This window comes from Crocodylus porosus, unplaced genomic scaffold (assembly GCF_001723895.1).
Source record: "Crocodylus porosus isolate Cpor-Errol unplaced genomic scaffold, CroPor_comp1, whole genome shotgun sequence".
In the NCBI taxonomy this organism is placed as follows: Eukaryota; Metazoa; Chordata; order Crocodylia; family Crocodylidae; genus Crocodylus; species Crocodylus porosus.
Window position 1 is genome coordinate 88,551,770 of NW_017728931.1, and position 13,439 is coordinate 88,565,208.

Below are 13,439 nucleotides of genomic sequence, written 5' to 3' on the forward strand. Positions count from 1 at the left end.
CCGTGGCTTTCCAGCCCCCAATGGGGCTCCTTGCGCCCTTCCTGCCTCACACATTGGGGTGGGGGCAGCAGGTCAGGAATGGGGGGCACTGGGCCAGGACTGGCCATTGATGTTTACAAACGGGTCCTGGTACAAAGAAGGTTGAGAATCATAAAGAGTCCTTTCCAGCCCTCATTTTCTATGATTCTCACAGAGGGCATCTGGTGGCATCCTGGGCATCCTTCCAGGGTGCCAGGCAAACTGAGGTGGGCAATGGTGATGCCCCTGATGAAGCCAGAGGTTTCTAACAGGAGTCCACGGCGCGGAGCATCCTGCCCTGGGAGCGCTCCTCCTCTTCAGCAACAGCAAAAATGTCTTTTGGGTTTTTCCACAGCCAGGAAACCGGGGCAGGGGCCGGAGCACAGACCCCCGGCGGGGCAGGCCGAGTGCAGGCTCCCCCCGCGGTCCGACCCCCACCCACGGCCCACAGCAGCGAGGGGCGGCGGCGCCGCTTGGGGCGCGGCCCCGGCATGGAGCCAGACAAAGGCTGCACACAGGCTCGCAGGGGATCTCGCAAGGCGCTGCCCCGAGGCCCCGCCAAGCCCCTGCTCCAGCCTTGGGGGTAGCAGCCAGGCCGGCCGGGCTATGTGGGGGCAGGCGGGGCGGGACGGCGTGGCCCGAGAGGAAGAGGAAGAAGAAGAGGAAGGGAAGGGGAGGAGGCACCTGCCCGCCACTACCACATTGCCGCTGCAGATCGCCTCCTTCTCCCGCCCGTCGGCGCCGCCGCTGTCCTTCCCATCCCCCGGGCCGCGTCCAGGACCAGGAGGCAGCACCAGGGCCCGCCCGAAGGGGAGGTGAGTGCGCGCCCCCCATCCGGTACTCAGCGGCGGAACTCAGTCTCCTTGAGGGCAGCGGGGACATCCTCCCCCCCCGCCCCTGGGTCCGTGCGGCGGCCTCCCCGCGGCGGGGCTGAAGGAGCCCCGCGCGCCTAGGAATTGGCGGGAGACGGCGCCGGGATAGCGGGGGGCTGGCGACCGCCCTGGGGCTTGGCAGTGCTGCGCCACAGCGGGCCCGGGATGCTGCGCCGCCCTTGTAGCCGCCCACCCCACCATTTCCGGGCCTCGGGGCGGCCCCGAAACCCCGCCGAGACAACGGGGAGGCTCCGGCGCCTCCAGACACCCTGCCCCAGGCGGCCGCCTCTGGCTGGCTTTGGGGGCTCTCCTTGCCTGCGCCCGGGGACCCCCGCTGCCTGCGGGCTATCCAAGGCCCCTTCGGAGGTGTGTGAGAAGGTGGGTTCAGCTCTTCCCCTTCTCCTGGAGCTGCAGGCAAGAACAAAGGAGCTAAATTTACCCGCATCCACCTATGGGTACAGACGGCTCTCCTGGGCAGGGCATGCTTTTGCTCCCTTGCTGTCAACGTGGAGGTTGCCTCCCATCTGTCGCTTTAAGATGTGGGCCTCATGAAAGAGGAGAGATGCTGTATGTAAAAAAAACAAAAACACCATGCTTTTCCTTTAGGTCAGTGGTTCTCAACCCTTTTTGTACCAGGACCCATTTGTAAATGTCAATAGCAGGTCCCAACCCAGTGCCCCTGAGCCCCAGAGCAGTGGGGGTGGGGGGTTGCAGGGCAGCGGGGCCCAAGCAGCCTGGAGCTCTGCCAGCCTGCAGGGGGTTAGCCACGGTTCCCCATGTTTTTCTCCTGTAAAGGGGAATCCATTTTTAAAGTTTGTTCCCAACCCTTTCGTATATTCTTGCAGTGCACTTTTGTGTTGTGACCTGCTGGTTGAGATACATTGCTTTAGATCCAGAAGGACAACTGAAATCATGCCCATCATCAGCTGCCCTTTGCCTGCCTCCCCTCGGGTTTGACCCTGCCGCATATCATTAGATTGTGCAGCTTGCCAGCATGCACGTGTTGCTCGTAGGCATTTCTACTAACCTATTTTTTCAACTGATAAGTGACTGCTGCTTTGTGGTGCTTCATTCATCTTTTGTTCTTTGGTATTGTTGGAGAGGCAACATGCTGCAGACCTTTCATTGTGCCAAAATGAAAACACTGGCTGTAGTTTTTTTTTTTTTAATCTTTGATTAAATAATTTCCAACGTGGAAAAGATGCTCTGTATTCTCAATGACCTCTCTCAAATCAGTAATGTTTTTAGTAGAAAAATATATATTCAGAAGAAAACTTAATGCCATAGGCCCAGACTTCACAACCTTTTGGCTGACTGAGGAAATCTCAGCTGGCATAGAAGAGTAAATAAACAGTATCAAGAAGAGGCCAAATTCAGACCATGGCCTGTTTGTTCTGCTCCCAAAATAAATAGTAAAGACTTCAGTGGAACCCAGGAATCATTGAGCCCAATTGGGACAAGATACTTGGTGACACTTCACTGAGATGTAGCTTCACTGACTTCAGAGGAATCAAGTGGTTCTGAATGTGATTCTAAATTTTACTTTCTTTTAAAAAAAAATGTGAGAAAGAGCACTCGCCTGAATCATTATGCACCAGATGCAGCATGTGCCCCACTGCTTCTTCTCTTCTGTACGGTAGGATTAGAGGTGATGTGGTTGGTACCTAAGACACTCAAAACTGTAGAAAGGCTGGTGATGGTTGGGTTATAAACAGTCTGACTCAGAAGCTCTGGAGTCTAAGTGGAGAGGACTCTTTTCCCATGTTTCTTTCAGAAATCCTCTGTAGAATGCCATAGGGTATGGAGGATCACTTCATCTTCACTATTCAAACTTACCTTTTCACAAGGACACTAATGCATGAAGGAGGAGGAGAAACAATTTAAAGGGATTTCTTCCTTACTTGTCCAGTCTGACCTTGTACCTTTATTCCACTACTAGTGAATTGCCTGTCAAGAATGACAGGGTAGGAGGGGGTGAAGTGCCACCATCCTGTGCTGCTGCCACTTCCCAGGAGCAGGGGAGTGGGGGAAGCTGGCATGCCACCACCCCGCGCTGCTGCTGCTCCATGTCCAGCCATGCTCTCCCCTGCTCTGCGTCCGGCCCCGCGCCCCCGCCGCCACCTACCACCCCATACTGCCCCCACTCCGCATCCGGCTGTGTGCAACCCAGCTCCCCCACTCTGCTTCCGCCTGGCCCGCTCCACTGGAGCCACGACCCACCTGTCATTCTTGACGGGCATTCTTGACGCAGGACTGGGGAGACCCACGCCCCCAAAAGCATTACAGATAGATAGACTAAGCCCTTATATATCAAGCTAGCCAATTGCCCATCAAGAATGATGGGGGGGGAGGGAGCGTGCTGGGATGGAGTGCTGCCACCTAATGCCCCATGCTGCTGCTGTTTTGCCTCTTGCAGGGAGCGGGGATGGAAAGCCAAGGCCAGCCCCGGCTCTACCACCCTCTGTCCCATCCTCCGGGCAGCTTTGGAATCATTGTGGCGCTCCCCCACATGTGGAGCACTCTGATTGGGTGTTTCCGTCAGCCAATCGGAGTGCGAATCAAGCCTTACAAACAGACAGACTTAGGCTTTTATAATATTAAAGTTTTCCAGCAGGAAAGAGTGGTGACTGGGCAGCACTGGGACCTTTTGTGTTTCCACATTTTCACTAACTTGCAGTGGTTTTGCCTCTTTCTCCATACTAGGGGGGACTAGCACATTAAGCCTAAATAAATATGATCTTTAAAAATACACATGCAGGAAAAAAATTGGTTTTAGTTAAAATAGTGAATATTATTATTGTGTTTAAGAGGAATCCATACCACAAATCAATTTCAGCCTCGTTTAATCAATTTTATGGAAAGCGCTTTTGGTCTAAGGGTTACATGGAGTAGGCCCTGAATTGTGGAAAGATTTAACTATTCTGAATATAAATGGTAAACTAAAGTTATATTTACAGGTAGTATTGAATTATTATAACCTAAATCCAAAACAGGAAGTTTGAACAGCTAATCTTTGTTATAATCATAACAGTTCGTTTTAACTCCTAAGTATTTTACAAATATTATACAGTGAGGTTGGCAGATAAATATCATTGTTCCAATTTTATAAATGCAGAAACTGAAATAAAGATGGTAGGAGGAACTGCATAAAACCAATGGAGGTATAAAGATCTCCCTCCCTAGGAGTCTTTTGAACATTCAGGACCAAATCAAATTTTAAGTAACTCTTTAAAAAGTTGCTCGTTTGTGGAATCCTTTTGCTGTGTTTTGCATAAATCATTTTTCTATAATATCAAAACAGAAATTTTATACTAAAATATATTTTACCTTTTCTTTTTGCATCATCGTTAAGTAAGTTGCCAAAAGCCAAGCAATGAGTCAGTAGATGAGTCAGAATTGAACTTTTTCAATCCCTTATTTACAGTTCTGTTCACAACCTGGTAGACCATAGGTTCTTAAGCTAGCTAGGAGACTGTAACCAGGATTTAGAAGAATGTATTACCCTGCATTTCATTATGGCTGAATAGAATAGAGAGCTCCAAAAATAATGAGACTGGATGTTCCTGATACTACTTACTCTTGCAACATAGGGTCACAGTGTAACAAAGGTAAAGAACCTCTACATTAGTCTTCATTTCTCTTATCTTTATACAGTATTGTCTTTTAATGTCTGTTTCCAACTTCACTATAATTTCCTTTATCAAGTCTCTTTCAGAGGAGGTTGGCTTTTGACATGATACCCTGTTTTTAAGACCCATTTTGGTATTTGGCTTTTTAAATGAATATTTAATATACACATTTTCAAACTCATTGTTTCATTATTTATGTCCTTATACTCCTGTGGGTCATATTGCTATTCCCTGCAAAGAACACTCAAAGGTATAAGCAAAGGCAGGGCACATATCACATCCCAGTCTTGGCAGAAAGCAGTTTGTGTGAAACACAAAGCTCTGGATTCTGATTGCTTTAATAAGCTGCAGAGAGCAGTTTGAGGCAGGTCTGTTATATGCATGAACAGAAAATTAAATCAGATTTCAGCTTTTAAGCAAATTATCTTGAATTCCATAGTTAAAACGTAGTTAATTGTATCTGGGAAATTTACCATGGTAAAAGACAATTGGATTACTGGGAGTTCCACAGTGAATTTATGCAAAGCTATGTGGGGAAAATCCTGAGCAGAAGTGAAAGAATATTACTGAAGCTCACAACTGCCCTCACATACCTCTCAGATACCTGCTACTTTTGAACAGGCAGAATTCTGACACTTTATGAAAGGTGCCAGATGAGGAAAAAGTCTATAAAGGTTAGATTCAGGTAAAAGATATCACAGGCATGAAGCAGGTGCCATTACCTCCTTTTCTTGTGACATTAACGTAAGAAGTGCCAGGTTTGAGAGAGAGAAATTGTCTAGAATGTCATTGTGTACAGGTACTACTGGAACAAGCAGATAAATATGACTGGACTTACCATCTCGTGGTCTGTTCGGATATCCAAACTTTTCAAATAGATTAAGCCTATTACTAGCGCTAAAGTAACGAGGGCGAACCTTTTTCTCAGATGTGCCACAAATTGGCCCTGTACCCTTCCCAAGTACCACTTTGGTCCTCTGTTGCCCAACTTCCTGCTCTACTTCCTGCTCCCTACCTCTGTGCTGTAGCATCCAGGAGGCTGGGATTTCAGGGATTCTATTAGAATGATGGACCTTTCAGGAGTGGGGTAAAGAAAATGCATCAAGTTCTTTGAAAGCTTTTTTTAATAGTCTGTGAGGTTCTCAACAATGCTAAAAAATGCATTATATCTGACTTCTCATAATCCCTTTCCATAAATTTCAAGGCGAAGGTATTGTACTGTATAAATAACGTAGGGTAAATAAATTATATGTACAGTAAAAGTGCTGTTAGCTGGCATCCCCCAGGAATGGGGGATGCCAGATAACAAAATATACCGGTTAATTGAGCGTCCTGAACAGGTGTCCTTGATTATTCAGGCCACTGCTTTTCTTATTGCGTCCTGGGTATTGCCGACCCTCCTGCGGGACAGGGAGGCAGACCCCGTGCAGCCAGTTATGGCCCTGGGCTATGGGGGCTCAGAAAAACTGGACATGCCACAGTGGGCACGTCTGATTTCACATTACCTTACAAGCCGGCATGCCGGTTAACAATTCTGTTCTTTTCTAGGGTTAAGGCAGGGCTGCCCAACCATTTTGAATGTGGGGCCAGATCATGGAACTTTTTATCACCCAGTGGGCTGGCAGGAGCGGGCGTTTGCACAGCCTGTCCAGTCTGGCTGCAGCCTGGGGGTCAAGGGGTGCCGCCTGACCCTGCCGTGTCCTCCCTGCCACCTGGACGGCCTTGAGGATGTTCCCACACCTGCGCACCTGGGCTCAGCAGCCAGGGGGACATGTGGGGACTCTACAAGGGGGTGCAGGATGTGCAGGGACACCCCTCTGCTCCCTCTCCCCTGGGGCAGCCCGAGCCCAAGTGGCAGGGGTCCCTCCCTCCCTTGGGCCTGCAACTCACCACCCCCAGTGCAATGTCTGCGGGCACGGGGGGATGTGGGGAGGCAGAAGTGGCACCGGCTTCCCGCTCCAACAGCCATGGCAGCAGCATCTCCCATGGGCTGGCCAAAGCATCCCTCCACGGCAGCACCCATGCCCCCTGCATCTGCCCGCCCACTGCACTGTGACCTGCTCCAGCCCACGCGCACGGCGGGGACCAGCCTGCAAATGAGGAAGGGAGGGGTGGGGCCAGGAAGGGACACAGTGAAATGAGGGGGGAGGGGAAGAGCCACACTGCGTTGGCAACGTCAAGCTGATACGGTGCATGTGGGAACCTTGACCCTTCCTCAGCCCTTCAGCAGCCATTAGGAAGCTGCTGAGGGGCTGGGGGAGGGACAGGGGGTTCCCATGACAGCACCGTGGGCCACAGAAAATGGCTTGGTGGGCCGCATGTTGGACAAGCCTGGGTTAAGGAAGGTGAGAATATAGGTAATGATTGAAATTGGAATTAATTCAGTTACTGATCAGATAATTGGTTGTAGCTGTATAGCTTTTTAAAAACCAAAATAGTAAGAATTAAATATTAGGCCAAGTCAGTGCTTGGGATTTTTGCTTGCTTAGCAACGTTGGGCAAAAGTTTTATATTTTTTATTCCAACATTTTTTATGATGGCCAAAGCCATAGTGTGTACACAGTTATGCAGACATAAAATTATTTTTGCCAGTAGTTTATTTCACTGCCAGAACTCACATAAGTTACACTAGCAAAGCATTTTGTTAGTATAGCAAATAAAAGCTGCACCTATCAAGAGCGTTTTGCTGTTATTGCTATTCAAGCAATATTTTTACATTTAGACTAGCTTTTATTTAAAAAAAAAAAGTTTTGGAGCTTTCTTCAAAGCATAGTAATGCCATCCACTTACCTAGCATTTCAATTGCGGACCTGTAAGCACCTAATAAAGCTGGGGTTGTGTTATTTTAATCCTTTTTTAAAACAGATGAAAATACTACGTGCACCTGCCCAAAGACTCGCAGTGAATTAACAGTAGTCAGGATAATAGTCCAGGTTTCCAAGTGCCTAGGTTTCTGCATAAACCTCTAGACCCGAGTGGCTTATCAGCTTAGGAAATTCTCTCATTTGAGAAGTTATATGCATTGTTCTGATGACTGAAATATTCCTTTATCTGAAATGTAGTGAAAAACTTTTTCTTGTTACTTGGGTCATTTTGTTGATGTTAATAGCCAACTATTATCTTATCAAAAATGAACTGCTAATGAACTGTGTCCCGGGGAGCCAGAACGAGACTTACCCGTGGCAGCGGCGGAGCCCGAGCGGGACATCCGCCACTTGTTTACGCCGGTGCAGCCAGAAGCCGGCGCCGGTGCTGGCAGTCAGAGGCCGGCGATAAAAGCAGCCGCCGAGGAAAGATGGTGGTGGGACCCGGAGAGAGGGCTCTCTGCCGTTGAGGCAGAGGATCCCAGCAGGAAGCGAGCAGGTAACCTCGCACCCACTGGGAGTGAGGACCCCAGAGGGGGATGGGACCCAAACCCCTCGAGAGGAGGGTCAAGGGACGTCGGGGGCAGGTGAGCTGCTGTCTGCCCAGACCAAGGGTTGGAGAGCGGCAACCATGGCCGAACGGTGGGCCTGCTCAGAGGGGAGACGGGCGACCCCGGCAGGGAGTTGCAGCCCGCCCAAACGGAGGGGAGAATAGCAGTGGCAGCCAGCCCCAGCACAACAAGCAGGGAGTGGCAGACCGGCCCGGAAGACGAGGGATCCAGTGAGGAAGAGTTCTGGGACTGTGAACCCTCGACTTGCGGGGCTTACAGGTCTGGGGTCGGGGCGTCGGCCCGGGAGGGCACTGACGAGGCACAGTAGGGCCTAGGCCGGTGTCGGCCACTGGTGGCCAAAGCCAGAGAAGGGTTGCCCGCAAGGGACCTAGGAAGGTCCGGGCTAAAGACTTAGTGTTAGCCTTCCAGATTCCTCGCATTAGAAGAGGAGCCCGTCGAGGAGTATCGCTGGGGAGGTCCAGGCAGGGGCCCGTAGAGGAAACCCCGTCTTGGCTGGGACCCGGTCCTGTATCGCCCAGGGCACGGGGAGCCCGAGGATAAGGGTCGGCTGGGCCGGTGAGGCGACTGGCCTCAGGATAGGGAGCCGGGGCATCGATTAGAAAGGACACCCGAGGAGACGTGAGGCCAGGGTGCAAGGGGTGGCGGAGCCCCGCAATGTGACCACCGGGGATCCCGGGCTGTGGAGTAACCAGGAACCGCCTTACTGAACCTAACAGCAAGTCGTGGCAGGTGAGAACCAGGGCAGGAACTTGACGACTCAACATCTACTCCGGGTCAACGGCATCCCAGGGTGAGTAGCGGCGGTCCTCCACCCTCAGGCTGCTATTCACAGAGAATTCCCCCCCCAAGCCCAGCAGACACAAACTGCTAACATGAACACTGTGTGTTCTGGTAAGTATTAGGATGGTGAAGGGAAATTGAAAATCCTGGCTCCATTCACTTCAGAGTGAATGGTAAATCTTCCACTGACTTCAGTGGGGCAGGACTGCATAACATGTTGTTATATCCACTTTTCATAGCATCTAAGCTTCCATTAACACAGGTTCTAGGTTTTTCTATTGCCAAGAGAATCTTGAAATCGGCTCACTTGTCTTCTTTTATCCAGCTTTGCAGCTCTTAGCTGAACATTAGCAAAAGCAGGGGTGTGAGCTGTACCTGAGTGAGTTGTGAACTTTGCCTTTGACTCGGTTCTGAGAAGTGTTAATTTCTGCACTTCAGTTTGAGAATATTAAGCACTAATGTGTAGGGGCAGGTCTGGAAATTCTTCAGTAGAAGTAATATGCGCTATGCATATAACAAGTGCTTTCAGAACTGGGCTCCATGAAAAGCTTGCACTAATTTAATTTAGATTTCAGATTTTCAACTAATTTAGTTAAATCCATGCAAACCTTTGTGTAGACACTCTTTTCAATTTCAGAGTAGTACATTTTATTTCAGGAGCATAGGAATGGAAAAGGCCTCCTACGTCAAACCTAATCCCCTACAGACACTGCGTCATAGAATCCCTTTCATAAAGTAATCAAGCTACATCTCCAAAGGAGCAAGGTTTTTGCTCCCACTGCTCCACATGGAAGCCTATTTCAGAACCCCACTGCTCTCTTGGTTAGAAATTTTATTTTAACAATCAGCCTAAATGTATTTGTAGCCCATTTATACCAGGAGGTCTGGCAGCGTGGCATCTTATAGACTAACTTGTTCAGAGACCAATGAGCTTTTGTAGGCAGCAGACTTCACCAGTTGCTATGAATGGACTTGCAGAGAGCCGGAGCAGTAAGTAGAAGGGAGTAAAGTCCTTTTTATACAATGGATAGGAAAAGAGGGAAAAAAGGAGGGAATGCTATAGATGGTGAAGGTGGGTTGAAGAGATTAAAAAGGGATAAACAAAGACATTATTCTGAGTGCTTGAACCAGTTCTGAGGCTCTGAATGCCTGGCTCCCCCAGTATTTTGAGTCTTGATCAAGATTCCTCTGTTGTCCCCTGGCTGACTGGCAAATGTTAAGATCTGGGGACAGGAATAAAAAATATTGTAGCCTAGGCTAGAAATTTGCAAGAACTGTTTCTGAAACCCTTCCCCACATGTACAGGTTGTGGTTAGCTGACTTACAGACTTCTTTGATTCTTACAAATGCATGAAGTAATCTGTGGAAATTTTGACTCTGCCCAAGCATAGTATTTCAAGTGGCCTGTATCTCTGATGAGGACTCATATTTTATGGGAGTGGATTCATCCCATTCTCCCTAGTTATTTTTGGTTATCACAAGTAAGCATCTTCCAGTGTAGGAGAGAATTTATTTCTTACAATGAATGGTTTAAATTGGTTGATTGAAGAGAGAGCCTGCCTATGTGTCAAAGGATTGAGTTTATTTTGTTTACATCATGCTTCAGATTGTAACCTTCATTTAATGAAATTGTTAATCAGTGGCATTTTTCTGTCTGATTAGCTAGTTACAGATATTGGCACATTTAAATAACTGGAATTTAACTGCTTGGAAAAAGGAGAACTAGAAGTACTTGTATTCCTGAATTGCCTCCACTTGGCATCAGGGTAGATTCTTGTAATCCAAGTTATAACTGCTGAGACATTTTATATTTGTAAGTAGGAAAGAGACAACATAAAGAAATATAGAATGACAACTTCCTGGAGTTTGAACTAACAGAACATTTTTATTCCTTGGCTGTTGGGCTACAAACTTGGTCTATGATGTTGGTATTGCAAATTTGTTCACCATTTTATAAATGTGAGTGGTCTGAAGTATCCACTTGAAAGTACTGACAAAAATTGGTTGCTTTTTGGAGTTCTGATTAATGTCTGAGAGAATTTTACTCCATCTTTGATTCTCAGAAATGTATGATGTGATCTCTGGAAATTATTGACTCAGCCTAAGTATAATCTTTCTAGTGACCTGTATCCCTAATGAGATTTAAGATTTAATTGGTAAGAGGCTCCTTTTTGATTGGTAGTTGTTTGACAGTGTTGGTACAAGGGTTTCATTTATTTCAGTACTATGCATTGTTGATAATGCACATCTTGTTTCTCTTCCTGAATTTTAGGTTTGTCCAGTTCACATTGTGACTGCCACATATATTCAGAATATCAATCAGACCATAATATTTGGATATTACAGTTTCTAAACTAGGATGCCTTTCAAAAACGGGGTGGAATTAACTGAGTTGCAGAATATGAAGGTCCCTGAAGATGATAACATCAGCAATGATTCAAATGACTCTGCAGAGGTAGAAAATGGCCAGATAAATAGGTAAGTATTTTTCCACTGATACTGTCTGTCCTGTGAACACACTGTTTAAAAACAGTATTCTAATTTTCAGTATAGGTCTTGAATTATTCATTACCAAGTCATGCTCCATTTGAAGATGTAATTTGAATTTCATATGTGACATCTGTTGGGCAAAGGCGGCAACAGCAGATAAAGCAAACAGAGTAACAATTTATTCATCCTTTTGAATCTTTCAAATGAGTCCAATAAAATGCATAAACATATAGTACATCAAAAAGCCAACATTTCAGAATGTCTGCTTCTAGTGTGCAGAAATAATAATAATAATAATTAGAACAAGACACATTTTGAGCAAAGATTTTCACTGTCATTTATTCCACAAATGGAGGATTGTAACCTTACTGGCCATGTCCATGTAGTTTAGACTTCTGTGAATTTGTAACTTGCATTAATAAGAATAAATGTAGATTCAGGTTATATTTTAAAAAGTGCAAGTGGGAGTATATCCAAAACCATTACTCCTAAGATTATAGTAGGAAAAACCCTAATAGATTATATATTTTAGAAAATTCAGCAGAGGTTCACATCTAAAGCTTGTATTTAAACTTCAAAAAAAAATTCTCTTTCGAGTAATTGAAGTAAAATATCCTTGCATATTTTACATTATTATTATTAAATTTAGCTCTAAAATAATGTTAAGGGTTTTCTATTATTTTAGTAATAGAATAATGCCATGTCCTTCATGATTATTGCAAAGTACTATAGAGAGGTATTCAGTTGGGTTTTGAACAGAAGCTGAAATTATTAAAGGATTCTACCTTTATCCTGCTCAGACTTTTCTGCTGCAAAGAGCTAGCTTCCTGCGAAACTTTCATTCAGTTTTGAAAAACAGAAGCAAAAGTACCTGGACCAAAGCCAGCCCTCATCCCTTGCTCTTCCTGCATGGGACCAGATGACCTTTGGCATCTAGGCTGGTGATTTTGGTTCATGTCCCAATGTAAATAAATAATAAATTGAGTGCTACCTAATAGTACCAGTTTAGGATGCCACCCAGAGGCAAGGCGATCCAGGCTAGCCTTTACTCCTGAACATAGATAGCACTTGCTATCATAAGCAGTTGTATTGACAGAAAACGAGTAGCAAATGTTTCCATGGACTTCTAGGCTGTGTCTAGGCATGTGTGGTTTGTGACATCACAAACCACATGCATTGAACATTAAACCATGTGTACCACTGCTGATCTGGGGTGTTGAGGCAAAACTTGCTACTGGGATTCCTGCCCTGAAGCACATGGAAACTGGGCAGAAGGCAACCATGGGCTTTAGTTTAAAAATATAGATCTTTGATTTAAAAATGCAGAAGTATAGCCTGCAATAACTTTTGATGTGCTAAAGTAATACACAGTTTAATTTGGAGCTTATTACACTTAGGTAAATTAGAACTGTATGTCCCCAGCCAGCAGATGTTAGTTCATCTAACAACTTCAGAATGTGAAACTCTAGGGTGCATCTACACATTGCCCTACGGCAACGTAGTGATGCGCTATGTCGCTATATGGTGTGGTACAGAGATGTAGTGATCATGTGAATTTACACGTGATCAGCGGGTATGTGGCTGTAAGGGTGTGCTCCCCCATTTTAGCATGCTGCTATGGTGACATAGCAAGAAAATCTAACTGTGTGCTGTGGAGTATGGGAGGTTACTGCACCGTGCTTTAGTACTTCCAAAAGGAATTACTAAATCACAGTGACATGTAGACATGCCCATAGTGAGGTTTTTAAGTCAAGTCACGCTCTTTGTTCATTTTGCTTGCTTGTTATATTAAATAATGGCTGCTTGAATTTACCTAAAACAAAAGGAATCTTTCAAAGAGGATTAAATTAAAGTTAAAAATCAAATATTAGAATAACTGATGCAAGAGCTAGAGTCCAGAGACCCATCTGTAAGCTAACAAAGCGGTTAGGACTCTCACTTTACACAGACCCACAGAAGCTAAACCACCCAACAAGATTTACACAATCCAAAAGATTTCATCAGAGAAAGGAAGTAGGAGAAAATTACTGTAAGTGTTGTGCTCGTAACTCTAGAGTGGTGGACCCCAAAGGCAGCGGACAGATGCTTCTATCGTAATAGCAAGAGACTGTGCAGAAAGAAAAAGAAAATACTGTATTTTTCGGACCATAAGACGCACTTTTTTCCCCCCAAAAGTGGGGGGAAAACGAGGGTGCGTCTTATGGTCCGAAGGTG

General features: G+C 46.2%; 1 protein-coding gene across 1 annotated transcript in view; it reads left to right on the plus strand.

Annotated features, from left to right (window-relative positions):
- The first annotated feature begins 704 nt into the window (after positions 1–704).
- SLC38A1 (solute carrier family 38 member 1) overlaps positions 705–13,439 on the plus strand; it is a 45,904-nt gene continuing 33,169 nt past the window's right edge. Inside the window, exons 1-2 of the mRNA XM_019543338.1 lie at positions 705–833; positions 11,008–11,213. Coding sequence (XP_019398883.1) covers positions 11,095–11,213 — 119 coding nt within the window. The 5' untranslated portion in view covers positions 705–833; positions 11,008–11,094. The remainder of the gene's footprint in view (positions 834–11,007; positions 11,214–13,439) is intronic.